Genomic DNA, 22103 nt, shown 5'->3' with positions numbered 1-22103 from the left:
TTGATATTTTTTCATAATTGGTCTTGATACCACATTGGTTGCGTTATTAGTTGCAACTTATCACATAATCGCTGTAGAAGCCATGATCCATCTCCAATACTCCCTATATTTCATCTTGTATTTCCAACTGATTTTTTCCCTCTAAAAGGTCTTTTTTTTTTTAAAGTGCACATAAACAACTGCCTTTAGAAATTATCATATAAGGTTTGCAGTGTGAAGTGTGGCATACAGGCATTATTTTAGTGCAAAGTGAACATTTTTGCTCATCTAGTCTGCTGCCTTTGCCACTTCATATTTAAAATAATCATGTGTATATTTTGCATGGGGACTGCTAATCTGGCCTGATGTAGTATTACAAAATACGACTCCAGTTTAGGAATACACTTAAGCACATGCTTAAAGTTATGCATATGTTTCAAATGCTCCCTTGTATAGAGAGAGATGCTTTTCTGAACTGGGGCCTAAATTGAGAACTGAACCACTAGAAACTCACTAATTCATCCTGACAGGGGAGACCCGGTGCAGACTAGCGAGGTTTGTGGGCTAGCGAGTGGTGGGGGTAGCCAGTGGATATGCACCAATATATCTCCTGTCTCTGGCATTCAGGAGCAACATGAAACAGGCTTAGTCAATTTACTGGTCTGTTGGTTTGCCATTAACATTTAAACCATAAGTACCAAAGCCCTGCTTAAGTATGTTCCTGAGTGTTGGGCCATGTGATGACATGAGGTTCCTCCATTGGGTTGTAGCACAGCATTAGAATTTTTTTGCTGGCCCAGTGCTCTGCAAACCTTGAAAATCCCTTTCCAGTGTAGGTTTGCAGTTTACACAAGTGCAGATTAGCAAGATTTCACTGTACGCATAAATACTTGTCTGTCTTGTAAAACATGCAGTTAACTACAAAAACAATAAAGAAAAATCTTTTATAACATACTTCCTACTTCTGATTGAAGGTCATGGATCAAATGACATACGATGAAATGGAAATTTCCTTCTATATAGTAATGAACATACCCAATAAAGAATGCTACAATTCTAAAACAATAAAATCAGGATACCCAATATTGTAAGAGTTTAAAATGAGATTTTCTTTTAAAACATTCTACTTTTTCATGATTTTTCAAAATTGAGACCTGTTTAGTTGTGGGGTTTTTTTTTTGTTTTGTTATGTTAAGGAATGAAATGAAGTTTTGTCAGCAAAAATAATTTTGAGCAAGTTTAAAAAGAAATAAAAGGGTGTTGTCTATAAAACTCAGTGCCCCAATGTGGGCTGCTTTTTAATAAAATACAAGGTGGAGGATTGATTAATGCTCAGACAATATCTTATTGAGCTGTATAATGCAACATTGAGTTATTTATATAGTGCATATACTACTTTCTGCTGTTAGCTATGCTTTGAAAGATTATTAGTGCAAGAACACAGCACACCCTGAAAATAAAAATCTACACAGTTTGACATCTTTAAATAAGCAACCAAATGTTGTAAAGAACAAACCTCACTTACAGTTAGGAAACAATATTTACATTTAAGGTTGAAAAGCCAGGATGTAGGAAAATTTTGCTAATTTGGAAGGTGACCTTTAAGTGCACCAAAACCAAATAATTTGTAAGCCATGGCACAGGGCACATTCCTGCAAAAGTTGTGTGAATACTTCTTTAGTGGTTCTTGAAAGACAAACAAAGAAACCTGGAATGAAATCTTTATCCCCCTCCCAAATAAGATTGAAGCTAACAAAGGAGTACAGCAGCACTCTTTCAAAGCTTGCCATTAAAATGAGGACTCTGCAGCACAGTTAATGAGATGTCTCAGAAAACAATCTGTTTTTAAGAATGTTTAGATCAAAAGTAATTTCTAATCTATTAAATGAAGTTGATTTTCAATACCTTTCATTCAGTAGCAATGCTTTTATGTTTGCATTATTTATGTCAATCAGATGTTTTCAATTTTACTTTTTCTCCTTGGACCTATTTGGCAGGGTTAGTCAGTAGTCACCAACAGTATTATTCTTCCAAAGCAAAAAACAAAAACAAAAGCGATCGAGAGAAAAAGAAGGGGTGAGGTTGGCGAAGAACCGTCTTTGCCTAAATGATTTGCAAGCATCTGTGCTTTAAGCTACTTTTTATGAACACTCTTAGTAATGACACAAGGTAAAAAAGCAGAAAAGCATCCAATGTTAGGAAATTGCAATCCAATATCATGTAATTTAAACCTGCCGTTGCTTCTCTTGTACTAAATGACATACAGATGGGTAGCTCTTTTCACTCTACTTTGGGAACACAATTGGTTTTTGTGTATGTGTGTATATTACTAACCAAAAATATTTTTATCGGGACTGTTTATTTCTAATTGTACATAACTAATTATTCAAGTAATTATAATATTTTACATGAAGTATTACGTATGGTTAGTAAAGCTATTTCCACATTCAGCACAATTATACTAGTGTAATTATTTTGGTTTTCATTCCCCAAAGCAACTAGTACTGGTTCCCAAAAAACATAAATCTCAGATTCCTTTCCTCAACATTATTTTTTGGAATTCTTTTCTAAAGTAATTACAGATTTTGCATTATAAGAATGATATACACTCATGCCTTGACACCATTTAGATTTTCTTTTTGTGTGTAGAGCTAGGCACACTCTAGGTTGAGATTTTCAAAGGAGCACGAGGCAGCTAAGCACCTTTGAAAATTCCAGCACTAATTTTCAAAACACCTTTATTTTTGAGGACTGCACAATTTTTAGACTAGTGAAAATTTCTCTTAGAGCTGATATTTTGATCTGCATTTCTAGACATAGTCCCTAAGAATAATTCAATAGTGGCAAAAATACACCTTTGCGAACAAAGTTAAAATAAATATAGTGATGGTGGAGAAATCAACCATAGTGGAAATATGGATTTATAATATTTAAAACTTCTTTTAAAATGTTGTGAAATCAAGAGATGCCAAATTGTGACTAAACATCATATGCCCATTACCTTATGTCTACAATATAGATGTTTTGCAAAGAGCATTGTTTGAATTTTTTTTTTTTGCAGACTTTTTTTTTTTTTTTTTTAAGTAGTAGGAAATTGTTACCTTCTCGTGAATGACTGTATAAAGATTTAAGATGGCACACAGAAGGCTTTGGCTGTAGCACATTGTCACTGCTCCATTGGAATCACCTGGCTTTTGAGCAATATTCTTTTAAAACTTGGATTTGAAGAAATAATCAGCTGCAGTTCAGCTGAGCCATTCAAGTGCATTAGGGACTGGTCTGGTCATTGACAAGTGAATGCAGAAGCTATGCTGTGGCTGTCAGCCAAAGCAATTATTCAGGATTTAAGCTATAAAGGCTCCTTCTCCCATATCCTCTCCCTTTTGCAGGGTCATGTAGGGATAAAAAGAACTGTAAGGTGGTCTTTTCCCAGCAGGATCTGAAGAAGCGGCTGACGCCCTTGCAATACCATGTCACTCAAGAGAAAGGGACTGAAAGGTAAGGCAGGCTGAAGTAAGCACATTCATGAAGAAATAGGCATCTTTTCTTCTCCCCTCCCCTTTGCTGCTGTTTCGCCACCAACTACTTTCAAGAATTCTGCACTTGTGTGTGTTAAATGAATGCTGTGTCTTATAAAGTCACAGAGCTTATGTTTAGGGTCTGTTCTTAGTTTACTACAAAATGTGTGGAAGTAATAGCGGTTTAGGTACATTTTTGGAAGACATCACAGTAAGCAGAACCATGAGGAAAATGGCTCTGTGCCAGGAGGGTGAAATTTTGAAGGTGGCCATTGTAAGTATAGACATTTTGGCTGCAAAAAGAAGGTAGCATAATTTAGTTCCTTTCCACCCCACTCCAATTTCTTTTTGAAGCACATGTGGAGAAGGTATTTATTGGCTCATTTGTGGTAGGAATGTCAAAAATTTTCAATAACTGCCCTCACATGGCTTTAGTCCCTGGAAACTAGCCCTAAATCCTGGATGGAAAAAAAAGTGCTCACTTCCAAACTGTTCTTAGTGAATGGTCTCTCTCAGCTGATTCCAGCATGAAGGTAACTTGCCACGGTCTAACCATGTTGTTATCTAATTTATACCATGGATCTTGGCACAAGGCCCTAGCTTACCTCTGATCCAAATGTATTAATGATGTAACTGCTTGTTTTCATTCATGACCTGAAAGGGCTCTTTACCACACATGGGGTCCTAGTTAATAGGCAACACTCTTCCTGTCAGAGTATACTGTTTGCTGAATTTAATGAATGGGAATCACTGGCACACCCCCTTCCCCACAAATGAGCTGGTAGCGGGACCTGAGCCTCCACTCATGAGGCCTTCTTCTACCCCAATCACTTACAGTTGTGTATATAGCTATCAAAATAATTTAATGCACACAAACAATTGGAGAGTAGGTCATTCTTAAAAATCCTGTTTATAAAAAAAAAAAAAATTGGACCTTATAAAAAGGGTGAAAGGATAATAAAAACAAGGTGCTGAGCACATAGACTTTTTGTTGGACTAGCACAGCTGATTTGTATTAGATGAATGACCTCCTAACCCTTAAGTTTGTTAACTTAGAAAAATTTTCCCTTAAAGCTGTAATATTCCTTTTCAACTAAAAATATAAGGCTTTCACAGCTTGAAATCATGGACCAGTTGTTTCATTTTTTGCTAAGGTACTACTGATACTCTAACACAATGGCAGCCCATCCTGTGCTAACAAACCAATAGTGTCATTTACCCACTAATGATACACTAGTGCTTTATTTGTTGTTTAGCATTTGAAATCATTGTTAAAAGATTGCTTGAAGACTAAAGCTAGAGAAATGCTGAAGATTAAATTGAATTTTAAACAATTCTTAAATTCTTAAAAAATTAAAACTGTTTGGAAATGTCCTAAATATGTAAGCATCAGTTGTTTTTTGTGCTCTGATCTTTGACGTGTGTGAAATTTTCCTTCCTCCTGTATGGTACGTTACTGTTAAGGCAAATTTATGAGGACAGGCACGTTTTTCATTTGATAAAGAATAACAGCTAAATCTTTAGTTAATTTTTTTGCACTGTAGAAAGTATATTCTAATATCCAAGCTAATATAGTATTAAAAAAACACTGTTCCCTTACTGATTTTTAAAATAGTGTTGTTGTTTTTCCTAGTGCCTTTGAGGGAGAATACACACATTATAAAGCTCATGGGATATACAAATGTGTTGTTTGTGGAACTCCTTTATTCAAGTGAGTATATTAAATATAATTTCAAGAATGCTTTCTGTATTAGATATTATGTTATGTTCCATTGTAATCTTACTTGTGTTCCAGGCTTTACAGGAGCCTTGTAAGAAAATTTAAGAATTAACAATCAATCAAACCAAAAAGTAGTATTAAAATTAAATAGCATAATATAGTAAACTAGAGTCTGGTAGTATAAGCAACTAGACTGGAAAATTATTTTTTTATAATACAGAGCCAGGGAATTAGCTGGTGAGGTAACATTAGAGTTCTTTGAGTTCTTTATTTCAGTATTGGAGATTCATATTGTGGTGTAAACCAGTGATCCCCATTTTGCAGGCTCATGTAGGTCCTATGGAGATAGTCTAGCCATACTCTAGTAGGGTGTTTAGACCATTAAGAACATAAGAACGGCCGTTCTGGGTCAGAACAATGGTCCATCTAGCCCAATATCCTGTCTTCCGACAATGGCCAGTGCCAGAAGCTTCAGAGGGAGTGAACAGAACAGGGCAATTATTGAGCGATCCAGTCCCAGCTTCTGGCAGTCAGAAGTTTAGGGGCACCCAGAGCGAGGAGTTGTGTTCCTGACCGTCTTGACTAATAGCCATTGATGGACCTATGCTTCATTAACTTATCTAGTACTTTTTTTTTAACCCAGTTATACCTTTGGCCCTTACTACATGCTCTGGGTGATCCCTGGTTCTTGTGTTAAGTAAAGGGGTAAATAACACTTCCTTATTCACTTTCTGCACACCATTCATGATTTTATAGACTTCTATCATATCCGCCCTTAGTTGTCTCTTTTCTAAACTGTGAACAGTCCCAGTCTTTTTAATCTATCCTCATATGGAAACTGTTCCAAACCCTTAATCATTTTTGTTGCCCTTTTCTGTATGTTTTCCAATTCTAATATATCTTTTTTGAGATGGGGTGACCAGAACAGTATTCAACGTCGCATTAAGTTTTCTGTCTTCTTTCTTATCCGTTGCTTAATGGTTCCTAAAATTCTGTTAGCTTTTTTGATTGGCATTGTACATTGAGTGGATGTTTTCAGAGAACTATCCACAATGACTCCAAGATCTTTCTTGAGTGGTAACAGCTGATTTAGACCTCGTCATTTTGTATGTATAGTTGGGATTATGTTTTCCAATGTGCATTACTTTGCATTTATCAGCATTGAATTTGATCTGCTCTTTTGTCACCCAGTCCCCTAGTTTTGTGAGATCCCTTTGTAACTCTTTGCAATCTGCTGTGGATTTAACTTTCTTGAATAATTTTTTATCATCTGCACACTTTGCCACCTCATTATTTACCCCTTTTTCCAGATCATTTATGAATATTTTGAACAGCACTGGCCCCAGTACAGATCCTTGGGGAACCTCGTTCTTTACCTCTCTCCACTGTGAAGACTGACTATTTGTCCTATCCTTTGTTTCCTGTCTTTTAACTGGTTACTGATCCATAACAGGACTTTTCCCTTTTCTCCTGACTGCCTATTTTTCTTAAGAGCCTTTGGTGAGGGACTTTGTCAAAGGCTTTCTGAAAGTCCAAGTATGGCATATACACTTGATCACCCTTGTCCATATGCTTTTTGACCCCCGCAAAAATTCTAATAGATTGGTGAGGCATGATTTCACTATAAAAACTGTTATCTCTTCCCCAGTGTGTTGTGTTCTTCTATGTATCTAATAATTCTGTTCTTTATTATAGTTTCAACCAGTTTGCGTGGTACTAAAGTTAGTCATACTGGCCTGTGATTGCCAGGATTGGCTCTGGAGCCTTTTTAAAAAATCAGTGTTATATTGGCTATCATCCAGTCATCTGGTACAGAGACTGATTTAAGTGATAAGTTATACACCACAGTTTGTAGTTTTGTAATTTCATATTTGAGTTGCTTCAGAACGCTTGGGTGAATACCATCTGGTCCTTGTGACTTATTACTGTTTAATTTGTCGATTTGTTCCAAAACCTCCTCTATTGATATCACAGTCTGGGACAGTTCCTCAGATTTACCACCAAAAAAGAATGGCTCAGATGTAGGATCTCTGTCTCATCCTCAGCCATGAAGACCAGTGCAAAGAATTAATTTAGCTTCTCTGCAATCATATTATGTCTTCCTTGAGTGTTCCTTTAGCACTTTGATCGTCCAGTGGCCCCACTGATTGTTTGGCAGGCTTCCTGCTTCTGATGTACTTAAAAATTGTACAAGGTACACACAAATTTTGCTGTTCGTTTTTGTGTCTGTTGCTAGTTTCTCTTCAAATTCTTTTTTGGGCCTATCTAATTACACTTTTATACTTGACTTGCCAGAGTTTGTGCTTCTTTCTGTTTTCCTCAGTAGACGTCACTTCAAATTTTTAAAAAATGTCTTTTTGTTTCCAACGCCTCTTTTTTACTCTGTTGTTTAGCCATGGTGGCATTTTTTGGTCCCCCCCCCCCCCCTTTTTTTTTAATTGGAGGTATACATTTAGTTTGAGCTTCTATTATTGTGTTTTTTAGAAATTTCCATACTGCTTGCAGGCATTTCACTCTTGTGACTGTTTTAATTTTCATTGAACTAGCTTCCTCATTTTTTGTGTAGTTCCCCTTTTAGAAGTTAAATGCTACTGTGGTGGGTTTTTTTGGTATTTCCCTCCCTACAAGGACATTAAATTTAATTGCATTATGGTCCCTTTTACCAAGCGGTTCAGCTATATTCACATCTTGGACCAGATTCTGTGCTCCGCATAGCACTAAATCAAGAATTGCCTCCCCCTGGTTGGTTCCAGGACTAGCTGCTGCAAGAATCAGTCATTAATGGTGTCCAGAAATTTTATTTCTGCATCCTATCCTGAGGTGACGTACCCAGTCAATGTGGAGATAGTTGAAATCCCCCATTATTATTGGGCTTTCTGTTTTTGTAGCCTCTCTAATCTCCCTGAACATTTCACAGTCACAATCATCATCCTGGTCAGGTGGTTAGTAGTACATTCCTACTATACTCTTATTATTCAAGCATGGAATTTCAATCCATAGAGATTCTATGATACCGTTTGATTCATTTAAGATTTTTACTATATTTGACTCTATGCTTTCTTTCACATATAGTGCCATCCCACACCATAATGACCCACTCTGTCATTCCTATATAGTTTGTACCCTGATATTACTGCATCTCATTAAATATTATCATTCCACCTAGTTTCAGTAATGCCTGTTATATCACTATCCTCATTCAATACCAGGCACTCAAGGTCACCCATCCTAGTATTTAGACTTCTAGTATTTGTATACAAGCACTTATAAAATTTGTTAATATTTAGTTGTCTGCCTTCATGAGATGTAATTGAGTTGGACTCTTTTTCATTTGACTGTTTTTCTTCAATTCCTACCTGTACTTTATCAATTTCTGTCCTCTTTACCAGGATATAGTGTATCCCTTTTAATAAATCTTCCCCAGAGGGATGTCTCTGTCCAAATTGTGTGTCCTCCGCACTTATTGGCTTAAAAACTCCTCTACGGCCTTTTTAAATTTACATGCCAGCAGTCTGGTTTTGTTTTGATTGAGATGAAGCCCATCCTTCCTGTATAGGCTCCTGCTTTCCCAACAAGTTCCCCAATTAGTTCAGAGAGACAAAATAGTTGGTTTTCTTATTCAAGGGAAAATTACATTTGCTCACTGAATGTTCATGTCTGTTATTCCATATGAAGAATTGAGCTAGACATTTAGACCAAGACTGTTCAAAAGTAGGCTGCTAACTTAAAACTAAGCCCCTTTTAAATGTACTAGGTGAAAATATCCTACAAAACAGGCCGCTAGAAGCATAACTGCTTAATTAGTGTCAATTCCTCTTTTTCTTTAAGTATTTTTCACTTTTGCTTAGACACTTTCTTTTTTTTTACTATAATTTCTTCACTCTGACTTCTTCTCTTCCCCTGTTTTGTCTCAAGTCTAAACTGGTCTCGCCTTTAAACAGCAACATCTGCTTTTACAGTCTCACTCTGTAGAGCATATTGAAGACAGCAGGTCAGGACAGTGCTCTTATCTCTGATTAGGAAGGGAAAAGGAGATCAATAGCATGATATATGGACAAAGCATCCCTAAAACCTATTTAAAAGGGTTGGAGGTTTTTTGGTGTCAAAGAGGAAGCAAGAGCAGTAAATAGGAAGAATGGCATTTGAAGGTAGCATAAGATCAATAGTAAGCAAAATTGTCTGGCAGGGTGTATTCACACCCTTTCAAACCCTATATCCAGACTGCTCCCATGAGTATTAGTTTTCAGAATCTAGGGGAGAACAAATTCTACTTTAAGATTTACTTGTGACTTTCTCAGGTGAGACTAAGTCTGCTGTTATGGCACTGCCTTGATATTTTTAGTTTAACTAAATAAGTTAAGTTGAATGGGGTTTCTATATCCATGTGTGAATTTGACTATACTTTGTATCATGTTACAAACTTCTCTCTTCTCTACATACAGTAACACACAAAGTTTCTGCTAATTAGGCCATTGTGTCCATTGTATGTTTACATGCTGTATTGCCAGGGACAAACCTTCCTGCCTGTGGTGAAGATACTCAATGCAATCCTGTGTTTTGCCTCAATATTTTGCATTTCATGGTTAGGGTGACCATGTATCCCTGAAAAATGGAACTGATCCTGTTTTCAAAGCCTGCTCCAGAGTCGTCATTGGTTTTATGAAAAGGGATGATTTTATCCAATTATTGTAAACCCCATCCAACTATAGAAGCCATCAGCCTGCATCAAGGACTGCCACTCCAGGCTGATCAGATAGTTTTTTGTTTTACATTACGATGCTGTGCCCTTCCTACCACCATTATAACACTTCTATCCAAGTCCTCAAACCATCCTCCCACATGAAAAGAGTCAGATTCACCCAGTGGCACTGAAGAAGAGGAAAAGGCAATGCTTGGCCAAGAAGGGGGAGAAGGAGGAGTGTGCCCCACACCCACCCCACAGATGCAAACCCTGGTGTGCATATCTCTTTGAGCTCCACCAAAACAATCTTTGGTATGCCTTCCATGACAAGTATTCAAGTTTTCAGGCCAGATCCTCAACTAGTGTAAATCATTGTAATGCCGTTGACTTCAATGGTGCTATGCTCATTTACACCAGCTGACTATCAATGTCTGGCATACCATACAGTGATTGTATAGAGTATGTTTTAAAATATTTTATTTATAACATTTGAAGCGATAAAAATAAACACGTAAAAACGGATTATTCTTGCCTATCATCAGTCTATCAATTTGCACTTGAAAGGTGTTCAGATAAGTGATGGGTAGGTATAAAAACCTACGTAGACGTCAATGTCATCATGCTGAGGAATACAAAAGCAAGTATTTTATAACACCATCAGTAACTTGTCTGTTGTAATCATCAATTTCAGAGCAAAATATCAAGGAATAATGAGTTCCTCAACTAGAAGATATATTCTTGTATGTTGAATGAATTTAAAATGATGACTAGGAAAAGATACTGACTGTTTCAGCCCCAAAAGTTGAAAATTAGGTAGCAAAAGAATATAGGTAGGAGAATACAAAATCTATGCTATTCAATAAATTTCCTCATACAGAGGCTAAATCACCAATATAGTCTCTTAGGAGAGAAGTACTAGTGAAAACAAGAAACTCCAGAATGCTAAGTGAAAATTTAGGCAAATAAGAATTTCCCCCTCCCCCAGATCGTCATCTGAAACCCACATGTTTCCATTTGGCTCCTGCTGGGTGCCCATTAATTTTTCCTTTGCATCATTGTAATCTGTAAATATATATGTTTGACCTATGGACCCGTTAGTTTAGTCAGGAAGGAGACTGGAGCTTCAGTACTAATATTAACAAACTTCAACTTTTAACATGTCTGATTTACGCTGTTTCATTACCATGTGACATGCAAGGTCAGGGAACACATGAATTTTATGCTCCAGATGAAAGACCTTTTTTTTGGTACATACTTAAGATAGAATTCTATCTTTATCAGTAGAAGAGATAAAAAGAAACAATTAAAACTCAACATCTCTCTTCATTTAAACTGCTGATACCACCAGGGCTTTACAGAAAACGTGTTTTAACTTTTTCTACAGTCAGAAAGCAGCTCAAACTTAAAAAAAAACAATATCATTTCTTTAAATCCAATTGTTCCAGCACTGAACTTCCCTGTAGCTTTCACTCTAGACGTTCTCCCATGTTGGAATATAGCTAAAGAAAGGAATGTGTGATATACATAATAATCAAATCTCAGAAACTCACTTTTATAAACCTCTGCCTCTAATATCTTCTGTGCCATGCATGCTTACTGTACTCTTTTGCTGTGGCATCTCTGTAAAGATTGCAAGATCTTTGGGATCTGTCACTTCATGGCAGTTCACAGAAAACTGGAGCACCTGTACCATTAGATGACTCTAGAAATGATAACTGACAAATCCAGTCTGGTGTTTGTTTTCTAAACACCCAGAATTTTAAGTGTTTTACTCTTAGCTTGATTTTTCAAGAATTTTCGCTTTTACCATGCTAAAATAGCTTTTTTCCTCACAGCCATGACAGAAGGTGTTTAGAATGATTTGTGTCTTTCCTCAAAGAGACATAACTGGAATTCACACTCTGAAGTCTCTTCCACGGAAGAAAATCTGTAATGAATTATTTATTACACATCAGCAATGTGTTTGATACACAACTTATAAGAACAGACCGTCTATGCAAGAGAGATCTAGTACAGACGGGATGCCCTGGGAAGACCAATGGATTGACTAGATTTTTTTTTTCCTTAACGTTCTTTAAGCTTCCAGTTCTGAGATGCAAGACGAAAAATACCAACTCTTAAAAATTAGCCATTCCTCTATTGCAGTGGTTCCCAAAGTGGGTCGTGATCCCAAATGGGGTCACATTATCAGCAGATGGAGTCATGGCGATCCCTTCTTTGTGGAGGACATCATTTGCTTGCAGAGCATGACGTCGCATGCACAATGCATGCACGGTCACGATGCATAGGACACCATTTTGCCCTACTAACTGGCATTCTCTGCACAGCATGATCTTGCACACACCATATGTATGAGGTCACACTGTGCAGATGACACCGTTTTGTAGAGCAAAATGGTATCCTCCATGTACTGTGACCTCTCACATAGGGTGCATGCAAAGATATAGTGTGTGGAGAATGACACTTTGCTCTTCAAAATGGCATTCTCCTGATGGGTTTTATTGCACCCTTATCTTTAACAACTTAATATTATTGGGAACATCTCAATATGAAGTTTACAGAAGGTTACAGTGTCTGGGGTTACGGGCTTGGGGTCCTGGCAGGAAAGACTTCATTAAAATGGGGTCGTGCCGGCAAAAAGTTTGGGAACCCCTGCTCTACTGCTACCTTTGCTGGTTTCTGGAAGGAATTCTCATTGGTAATGGTATCAGCTATTCCCCTCCCATACACTGAAAGAAATAGTAATGTATTTATGCATTCATTTTATGTATTTATTTGATTTATGAGGCACTTTTATCTAGACTTCTGGCACCTATCAACATTATCAAAGCAAACCATTAGAAAAGCTAAATGTATCAATGCAGTATTTCAAATCATTTGGTGGAGTCTTTCACAAAACTCATAGAACTCCACCCAGCCATATTGATAGCATAAGACACGTCTAAATCAGCTCTTAACCACCTAAATTCCATCATATCGTCTATAAGTGCCTAATCTCTCTAATTGCTTGCAAGGAAAGGTGTGCTCTGCACTGCATCCTGAAGATTAACATACCCAGATTTGGGCAGCCCAAGGGAAGCATAACCTTTCTGCTTACTTCCCAGATGCACTAAATTTATAAATGGTCTCACCTAGATTAACCCTCAACCAGCTCATTATTAGTGCTTTTGGAAAGATGCTAAATTATTTGTTCCACTTTCCAGTAAGGTCTGATGTGATGGAAATAGAGCTAGCATTAGCAGATGGTTCATATTTCCTCACCAGGTTTCTTAATGGTCTCATATGCTCTCTGAATAAGAGGGAGTAATAAAACCAACTCCAGTGTTAACATTACATGAGAGAGCTCTGGGAGTGGACAAGCGATTACCCAAATATGTTGTCTGTGACCTCTCAGATAGGAGTAAACAGAATCACTTAGCAACCCTATCCATTCTCATGAAGTGATGACAGGTGTCAAAACAAAACTTCATACTCAACTGTATCAAAGGTAGCTAGCTGATCTAATAAAATCAGCTCAGATAAATTAGCCTTCTCCATTGCAAGGGGAAAATCAGCAGCCACTTTTACCGATGCAGTTACAGAGGAGCCTGCAGGTTGAATCAGTTGTGCTTTCATCAGCAGGAATTGTGCTGTCCCTGGATGAGCTTCCAGGTAAAAGTAATGGGAGTGAAGCCAGTATGGACCCCAAAAAAAGCAAAAACGAAATTTGATTTTTTTTCCCGACTCCAGAAACCATTATTGCTAGATAGTGGATTTAATGTATATGGGGAATTAGTGTTAAGTACATTTTCTATGTAGTACTAAATGTGAATTCCATCAGTGTCTGAGTTTAATTCCTAAAGAGATGAAGAATGCCCTGAATTTTCTGGGACCATGGAATAGCATTGCACAGGAAGCTTTTATGAAATGTACCATATAGGAATATTTGTGCAAGAAAATTACAGTTGAAATGCTGTAGCACAGCTGATAGCGTGACTCAGTGCACTATCACTTGACATTAGTAGATGAATCCTTTGCCATAATGCCTGCACTTTGCCCAGTTTACGAGAGTCAGTGAGCAGCTGCAGCAGTGTGTCATTCCTGAAGTTTGCACGTGCCATCTATGTCTTTTGTGGCAGGTTGGAAGAGCAGTTTATCCTACAAGTCCTCAATAACTCCTTAATGAAAGAATTACACAACTCTACTGATTAGTGAACAGGCTGGGCAGATCTTATTGACACATGCAGCTGCCCCAGTCCCCCTATTTCCAACTATGATCTCTGGCATGCGAGTACTGTCTCCCTTGATGTAGCTACAGAGCTAATGGAGAAAGACTTGATTCACTGTTTTTGTTTGACAACTGTGGCTTTTAGGAGCTGCAGTAACTAGAGTAAATAAATCACTTGGAATTTGTACTATGTGCATGGGTAACTTTTAAATTCTTGGTATGACAACCTCTTGACAAACCTCATAAATATTTAGTTTAGATACGTTTAAAATCTGAGCAACAAGTATATGCATGTTTGCTAATAGACATGCAAACATCTAATTCCTGTAACATTTGCATATCTGTCTTAGGGATGGTAGAACCAGTTCGGAAAACATACCAGCTCTCCAACAGTAGGCATCCACTTTTCTCTGACTCCTGGCAAGCCATATATATTTGTTAAAGTTGGTCTTGGTTTTTCCGTAGCTCTAACAAACTCTACAAAGCTGGCTGCTGCCTATAAATTTCATAGATACTAAGACATCATCACATCCTCAGCTAGTCCTAGAGCACACAGAATTAGAATGTCAGCCACAGTCTAGTAGATCAATTAACCTGAGACTTCCCCCTTTGAACATTCTCTTGATGGATTGTCACCAACAGTAGAGTGTTTTCTTGGGAGGGTACAGGGAATTGGGGGATTCCATAGTCTGTAGGATAGAGGAAGTTGGAAAGGGTAGGACTTCCAGATGGGGAAGGATATGCCTGGAGTTGGAAGAGGGAGGCAAAAAAAGGCAAAGCACCAAAAGGGACAAAATAAGAGAAGGAAGACTCCCAAATAATAGTTGATGAGCATTTCAGGACTCATCCAAGCAAACTTCTAAAATTGTTTTACTTCATCCATCATCAGTCACTACTGAAATGCAAGCCCCTATTTAAAATGTTTAACAGTAAAGTGTAATAAATGCCAAGGTTTCCATGGATACTAATGGCCGCTTTCTGTCCTGAGTTATCCATGTGTAATACTCATGGACTTCAGTGGGAATTTCATGTGTGTGTCTAAGGGCAAATTTTAGCTTTATATGTTGTTTACAAATTTCAAGAATGTCTCCTGTTTTCTGTGTCTTAAAATGCATGCCATCTTGGATTGACTACATATCAATCCTGACTGGAAGAACCAGATTCTTCAGTCTTAACTCTGTTAAGTTTAGTCATATTTTACTGTATCTAGCCTGACAGATACATTGGGCACAGTGAATAGGTATTGAACTTAAATACATAACAAGCTGCAGTTTGGCTTTCCCTCAGTATGTTGAACACAAATACAGAACAGCAGTAACCTACAGATAATGAAGCTGTTTCTCTTACAGGCTGGGAAGGGGATAGGTTTTTCTTTTTTCATTTTTAAATACTTGGAAGGTGCGCAGATACCCCATTATTCTGGTCATATAAATCCCTGGATGGATAATTACATCAGGTATTAATTTTCAATCAATGGTCTTTTTCTTTTTCTTTCTTTCTTTTCTATTTGTCTTGTTGGTTGGGGCTTGATGCATAAATAGGGTTTGTGAGCATTTCTGAGAGAGGCACTCTCTATGCTTGGAAAGGATGAGGATGCTGATAATGCTTCTTATCTTAATATTATCTGCATTGGGGGAAAATTGGGAAGAATTATTAGATTTTATTTTCATTCTGCCAACAGTGATGAGAACATCACTTTGATTGCAATTTGACAAACCACTTGTATGCATGTTCCTTATCTGTGACTCACCAGCCCACGGCCACAGACAGTCTGGAGCAAAGTTTATTCACACCCTTATGGAAAAGGAGAAAGTAATAAGGGAAGAAAGTTGGTCCATAGTTACCATTATGTTTCCAACTCCAACAGTGTATGTTTATGGATTGCAAAGCACTTTGAGATGAAAAGCACTTTATAAACGTACAACAGTACAATCTTCTGCTCCTTGCGTTTCTGAATGCTGCTGTTACTTTCAGAACACTCCCACAGGGCAAAGGAGAATGGAATATACAGGAAGGATAAAATATGAAGAATGAGAATCACAAGAGTTTTAGTTAAGCAATAGACTTATTGCACTCAGGGAAAAACAAACAAACAAAAACAATGGAAACTGTATTAAAAGTAGTTTACAAAAACAGTACGTGGTTCCATATTGTAGAACCTTACTTTGCAGGATACTCATATTGAAACAAATAACAGAAGCACAAAGTCCTTCCTGCTAGTTAATAGCATTGTGAAATGTTAACATAATCAAGTCACAGGGAATATTTTTATTTTTAATAGAGCACGTTGTCCTTGGAGTTTGCTTCCAGGAATTTGTTTGATTCCCTCTCTGATATTGGTCTTTCCTTAGTCACAGTTTTAATGACCATATGAACCTAGTTTCTGGTATGTTTATCTACTGTATTGTAAAGAAAGAAATATAATGATTTTGAGGTCTAGGATGAAATCCTGGCTCCACTGAAGTCATTGGAAGCTTTCCTATTGTCTTCAATGGGGCCAGCATTTTACCCCCTAAATTCTAGCCTTACATCCTTCAACCTCCCTAAACAAAAACATCTTCCTGCTTAATGTTTGAATCCTTCAAATTCTTGAGGATTGCTCTTTTATTCTTTCCATTCTTTGCTCTCAGTCATTGCCTAGTTTTAGTGTCAGAGACGCTTCATTATCCTTGCTCTTTTGTCACTTTTTCAATTCTTCAATATCATTTCTGTAATACAGTGTCCTACATTTTGCCCAGTACTCCAAGCTTTGGTTTCTCTAGCCCTCTCTACAGTGGCATAATGTTCTCTTATTAAATTATTTTTGTGGAAACTCCCAATGTTCTGTTTTGTTTTCATGGCTACAGCCATACATTAAGTTCTATTCATTTCTTACCCCAGATCAGTTTCCTGGTTTGCTGTCCTGTAATTTATGACTATTTAGAGCTTTAGTACTCATTACATTGCCCAGTGACCCCTGGCAACCCCCTTTCCCCAACTACTTTCTGGCTTGGTTGTTGATGCAGTAACTTGGTGTGTTACATTTCACATGACAAGGTGAATGACAGGTTTCCAGACCAATCAAAAAGGTTAGGCCTGTTTCCAGCATATGACACCACATATCAAGATACCACTGGAGTGGACATGCGGTATAATGTCATGCAATGAACGCTATTTCACGAAAGGAAAAAAGTAAAGCCTGAAGTAACCCAATCACTAGGCAAGAACAAGATGAAGTAGCATGTTTATTGCCACAAAATTAACAGCTGAATAGAGCTAAAGAGAGAAGAGATTTATATTGCATCTAGGTGTTGTTAATGAGAGTGAAAAGGGATTGACTATTTTTTATAACAAGGGTTTTGGAACTCGTTTCCTCTTTCTATAAAATGTGCCCAGATTAAACGGTGGGAAACCAGAGTACTTTAGTGAAGCCATCCCCTATGGGCTTTTGGAATCCTGGCTCTCTTTAAGAAGAAAAGTTGCCTTATGACCTCTACTTGGAAAATATGCCGTGTAGGGGGCACATGGGTAATTCTAGCCCCTGCCAACCACAAAGAAGCCTTGTTGGTACCTTGGTTGCCATATTGATATTAATTGTATTGATGCTGAGTAAATCCAGGCATCTGAGGTGTTCAGATAATATGGTAATGAGCATGATCAGATTGCATAGATAAATACAGTGCATCTTGGTGAGAGTATATTAAGCACAATATACTGAGTCTCTTTGTTTGGCACAGCTCTGTATTTTTTCTTTTGGTCTGAACTCAGTGGAAGTACCCATTGTAAGTCACGTGCATAAATGTTTGCACTTACACTGCAGAGTAAAAAAGGAACTAAAATAGAGTGTTAACTGCACAGGTTTTCCCATGGTGTTGATTTTGAATGTATATGAATTACATGTTTTCTTTGTTTAATGTTTCTGTTAGCTTTTGTTAAAAATTAATTAGAATATGTTTCTGCTGTAAGTATCAGAAAAGATCATTGCATTTTATTCTCCATTCCATCCTTTGACCAAACTGAGGTTTTCATTTAAACTGTGCAAAAGTGAAAAAATGGGGAAAAGTGGGAAGGGGAAAGGAAGGCAGGTACATTTCTACTTTCCTTTTTGATTGTTTAACTCATCCCCTTTCTCTGTTGTTTTCCCCCTATTCTTCCAATAATATTCACTGTATAAATTTGTCCTGTCATTTAGTTATTTTTCATAAAGGAAGGTTGTAATTTCCAAAGCCACACCAACACCCTGTCAGATTAAAGGAACCAAACGTTTTATTTCCCACTTGGCTAAATGCATTTCCTCAAAAAGTCTTTCTGCCAGTTAGCTTCTTCTAATGGGACTCCTGCTGGTCAGTTCTTGTATCTTGCTGTAGCCGCTGTGAACATTTATGCAACTGATTGTGCGATATAAATCTGACTGGAGCATGCCCACTAATTGGTTTGAGAGCTAGATATAGACAATGCTGTCTTATAGCAGCTTGTGCAGATAGGCCTAGTCGTAGGGTTAATTCTGCATGACAGCACATCAGCAGCATCTTGAGAATAATTGCCCAACTTTATTTTTCCCACAGCTGAACTGAGAGCTTCAAAGGCTTCTGAATTTACAACTATTATTAACCTATATCTGAAACATAATGTTCCCACAAGGGTTAGACTTTTTCTCTTTCTTATTAAATGTACAGGTTACTAGGTTCATTTGCTATGTGCTAAGCACTTAGAAGACAATACTCCTAGTTAGACAGTGAAAATCTGTAATACACAACAAAGAAGATAATTGTGCATCTAGCACACATCATCTTTGCTAAGACATCAAAATCAGTTCAACTTGAGTTTACAGAAACCAGAACTATTTATTTCTATTTGCAGAGTGAGTAAATTAAAGACACATACAAAACCCTCTGAAGATGTTGTCCAACTAACTGCTGATCATTGGCTACAATACATATGATATTAATGAAAGAGTATCTGGTTCAAAAATAGATTGGAAACATTCATGAATATATGGAATCCTGTTAATTACTTTTTGAAAACTAAAATGAACGAGAACAATATGTATTTCCTAACTACAAGTATGTGCTGTAATTCATTAGTTATAAAACTTAATCCTGTGTTTTATATTTATCTCCTGTTTTTGGTTTCATTGTGTGTTTTTTTTTTTTCCTTCTAAAATTTCTCCTCTTTGTTATCTGTACATTGTGCAAATCTAATAGTATTGAACACGAAAAGCACCATTTGGGATTAAAATTGATTTGCATGCATGAATTATTAAAACAAAGAGGTATGCCTGCTTGTTAAATACAGTAGTTTTTTTATCATGCCAACTAGTTTCCATGATTAAAAGCAGTACTTATCATGTAAGTTCTTTTTGTTTTTCTTTATAGGTCAGAAACAAAGTTTGACTCCAATTCAGGTATGTTTAGATTTACAGTGTCATGCTAAATACACTGTGTTCATGTTATTCTCAGAGTAATTTATCAGTTCAGGTTCAATTTTAAACAGATTGAGGCAGGCCAATCTTGAAAAGAATCTAAGTTGTCTCACTACCTAAGAATAGCACTGTTATTACCGATGCCTTTGCTTTCGTTCTCTTCATTGGTTCATATCTTCCTTTATCTTCCTTTACTTTCTCCGTTTTGCCTCGAGATGATCACCAGGATGCCGTTGTTTTGCAATAGGTTTTATCTGATCCATCTTTTTTTAAAAATTCATAATAAAAAGTAAAGCAAGTAGAGGAGAGGTGGAGCTTGGGAAATATCATTACCTTAAAAAAGGAATATTTTTCTTCCTGGTGGACAAAGATGTTTCATGGGAATTTGAATTCTGTGCAGCCTGTGTGTCAAGAAGCAGGTGATTTGTCATTACATTTTCATGACAGATGCATGTACACAATGCATGCCAGACCAGTCTGCACACTTCTTTCTAGGAGGGCTACCAAAAGGCAATATCTCAACTTGTCTTTTAAAAGAATTTTAATGTGTTACAGGGAAAAAAGTCAAGGTCAGTCTAACGGAGTAATGTGTATCTAATAAGACAAAACACGCACAGCAGCAAAAAGAACTGTTTACTCCAGATAGGGGTGGTTAAAGCAGACTGATATTTATTAAACTACCTATACTTGGGTGTTTGTTTGAAGTTCTAAAATTGTATATCCTTAAATTGTAAAAATAACCTCTTATGTTGGGAGCAACTGAAATGTTCGTTACTTGAAACAGTTGCTCAAAAATACATATTTTTGTTGAGGGAAAATATTTTAAATAGGAAAACAATATTAATAGAGGTTCAGAGCAGTCTTGTAATTAAGTTAATGTTACCCCATGAATTATTTAATGCAGGGTTTGGAAGAGAGGTGAATGCTCATTTTGGTGCCCATGACCTGTGAATATGGTAATGGATGGGCAGGGTAGTTTTAAACATTTTTGGATGTATTTTTTATAAAACTACCCAAAAGATGGCATGGAACAGAACTACCAAGTGTGGTTCTTGCTTGTTGCCTGGTTGGATTGAAGATGGAATAAAGAATTCCCCTTCGCAGTGAACAAGGACTCAGAATAAAAACATATAGAATATCATTCTGGCATGAATGTTTCATTAACGTGGACAGATATGGCAGCACCCATCTTTAACACTGTGCTGTGTGTGACTTCATCCCTCTGAAATGTGTAAAGTTGGCATGTTGCTTGCCGATTTTGTCTACTTTTGAAGGGCTGCTCCCACTTGGTACTGATGATGGGTTCAACTGTTACATTAAGGGCTACCTTAAGTTCCTTAGTGGAAGCTTGAGGGAAATGTTTGCCTGTTACTATTTTGACATCCTTTCTTTCTATTTGAATTCCCAGTACTATGATTCCCCAGCAAACCCTGGTCTTGAACAATTCTGTAGGAAGGAAATGTTCTTGTTTCTTCATCTCACTTCATATCAGAGTCCTCTCTGCTCTGCTGAGAAATGAGGAGGAGTGGTGGGATATATACTTTTGTTTTTATCAGGCTGATTTGGTGTGTAAGCTTTCCTTTTTCTGATTTGTCTTTGGAATCACAGACTGGGGGTGTATTTTCTTTTCTTGTCAAGCAAATGGGACAGATTGGGGGAATGCTGACTTGCCTCCTATGCTGTTCGTAGGTCATCATAGTCATAATTTTGAGATGAATTAGTGTTTTTTCATGTGTCCTTTGGACTCCACGTGATGGACAGCTGCCTGAATAGGTGGTTGGAGCCAGAGCAAGAGTACCTATGGCTCATCCTCAGAAAAGTCTCCATGCTTCCCAGCTCAGGGCTGACTTTTCTGGAGGAAGCCATCTCTGCTCTCTCTGTAGTTAAAGATGTATTACTGTGGCAGAGAAAGGAGAAAATACTTACTCAAATTCTGGCTTTTAAAACAGGCTAGAAAAACAGTATTGTCACATTGGAAAATTAATTTGTTGAGATGTACTATATTTGAGGAGAGAAGTCCTTGCTGATGTGTCTTTGAAGGAGACCTAGGTCAGGAGCCCTCAGACTGCAGAGCTTCTGCACCTGCAGACACAACATTCTGCTTTGCTGACTGAGTGTGTCATGACAACACCACTTGCCTCAATGCCTTAGAGGGGAAGGAGCCATTCATAAATACTTGACTGCTGGATCTGTTTTGGCTGAGAAAGCTAGTTCTGATGATGTTGTAATGACCTATATTTTCCCTTTGTAATATAAACATAGTAATGTTCACATGAGAGTTTGTGGTGAATATCTTTTGTAGAAGTGATTCTACTTGGTGTACTAGATAAATATAGCTGTTTTGATGCTTATGATGCAGGTCAGTATGGTTAGAATTCTTTTTAGTGAATAATAAAAAATCCCAGTTATTAGAACCTGTTACTCTGTTTCCCTGTAATTGCAGTAACTTCATGTGCTTCTTTTTGCCTTTGGTGTTTTTAAGTAGTTGTATAGATTCCAAGTCCAGAAGGGACCATTGTGATCATCTAGTCTGATGTCCTTTATAACACAGGCCATAGAATTTCCCCAAAGTATTTCCTAGAGCATATATTTTAGAA

General features: G+C 37.3%; 1 protein-coding gene across 6 annotated transcripts in view; it reads left to right on the top strand.

The window, feature by feature from the left end:
* MSRB3 (methionine sulfoxide reductase B3) overlaps positions 1–22103 on the top strand; it is a 119329-nt gene that overhangs the window by 52303 nt on the left and 44923 nt on the right. For all 6 annotated transcript variants that reach the window (XM_067564089.1, XM_067564088.1, XM_067564087.1 and 3 more), the window contains 3 exons: positions 3369–3477; positions 5131–5208; positions 19460–19488. In XM_067564089.1, the coding sequence (XP_067420190.1) occupies positions 3369–3477; positions 5131–5208; positions 19460–19488 (216 nt within the window). The remainder of the gene's footprint in view (positions 1–3368; positions 3478–5130; positions 5209–19459; positions 19489–22103) is intronic.

The sequence above is a fragment of the Emydura macquarii genome, unplaced genomic scaffold (genome assembly GCF_026122565.2).
Source record: "Emydura macquarii macquarii isolate MOO-44397 ecotype Brisbane River unplaced genomic scaffold, CSIRO-AGI_Emac_v2 contig_2636, whole genome shotgun sequence".
Taxonomy (NCBI): Eukaryota; Metazoa; Chordata; order Testudines; family Chelidae; genus Emydura; species Emydura macquarii.
Note: the sequence above shows the minus strand (reverse complement) of the source record. Positions and strands in the feature narration are given on the sequence as shown.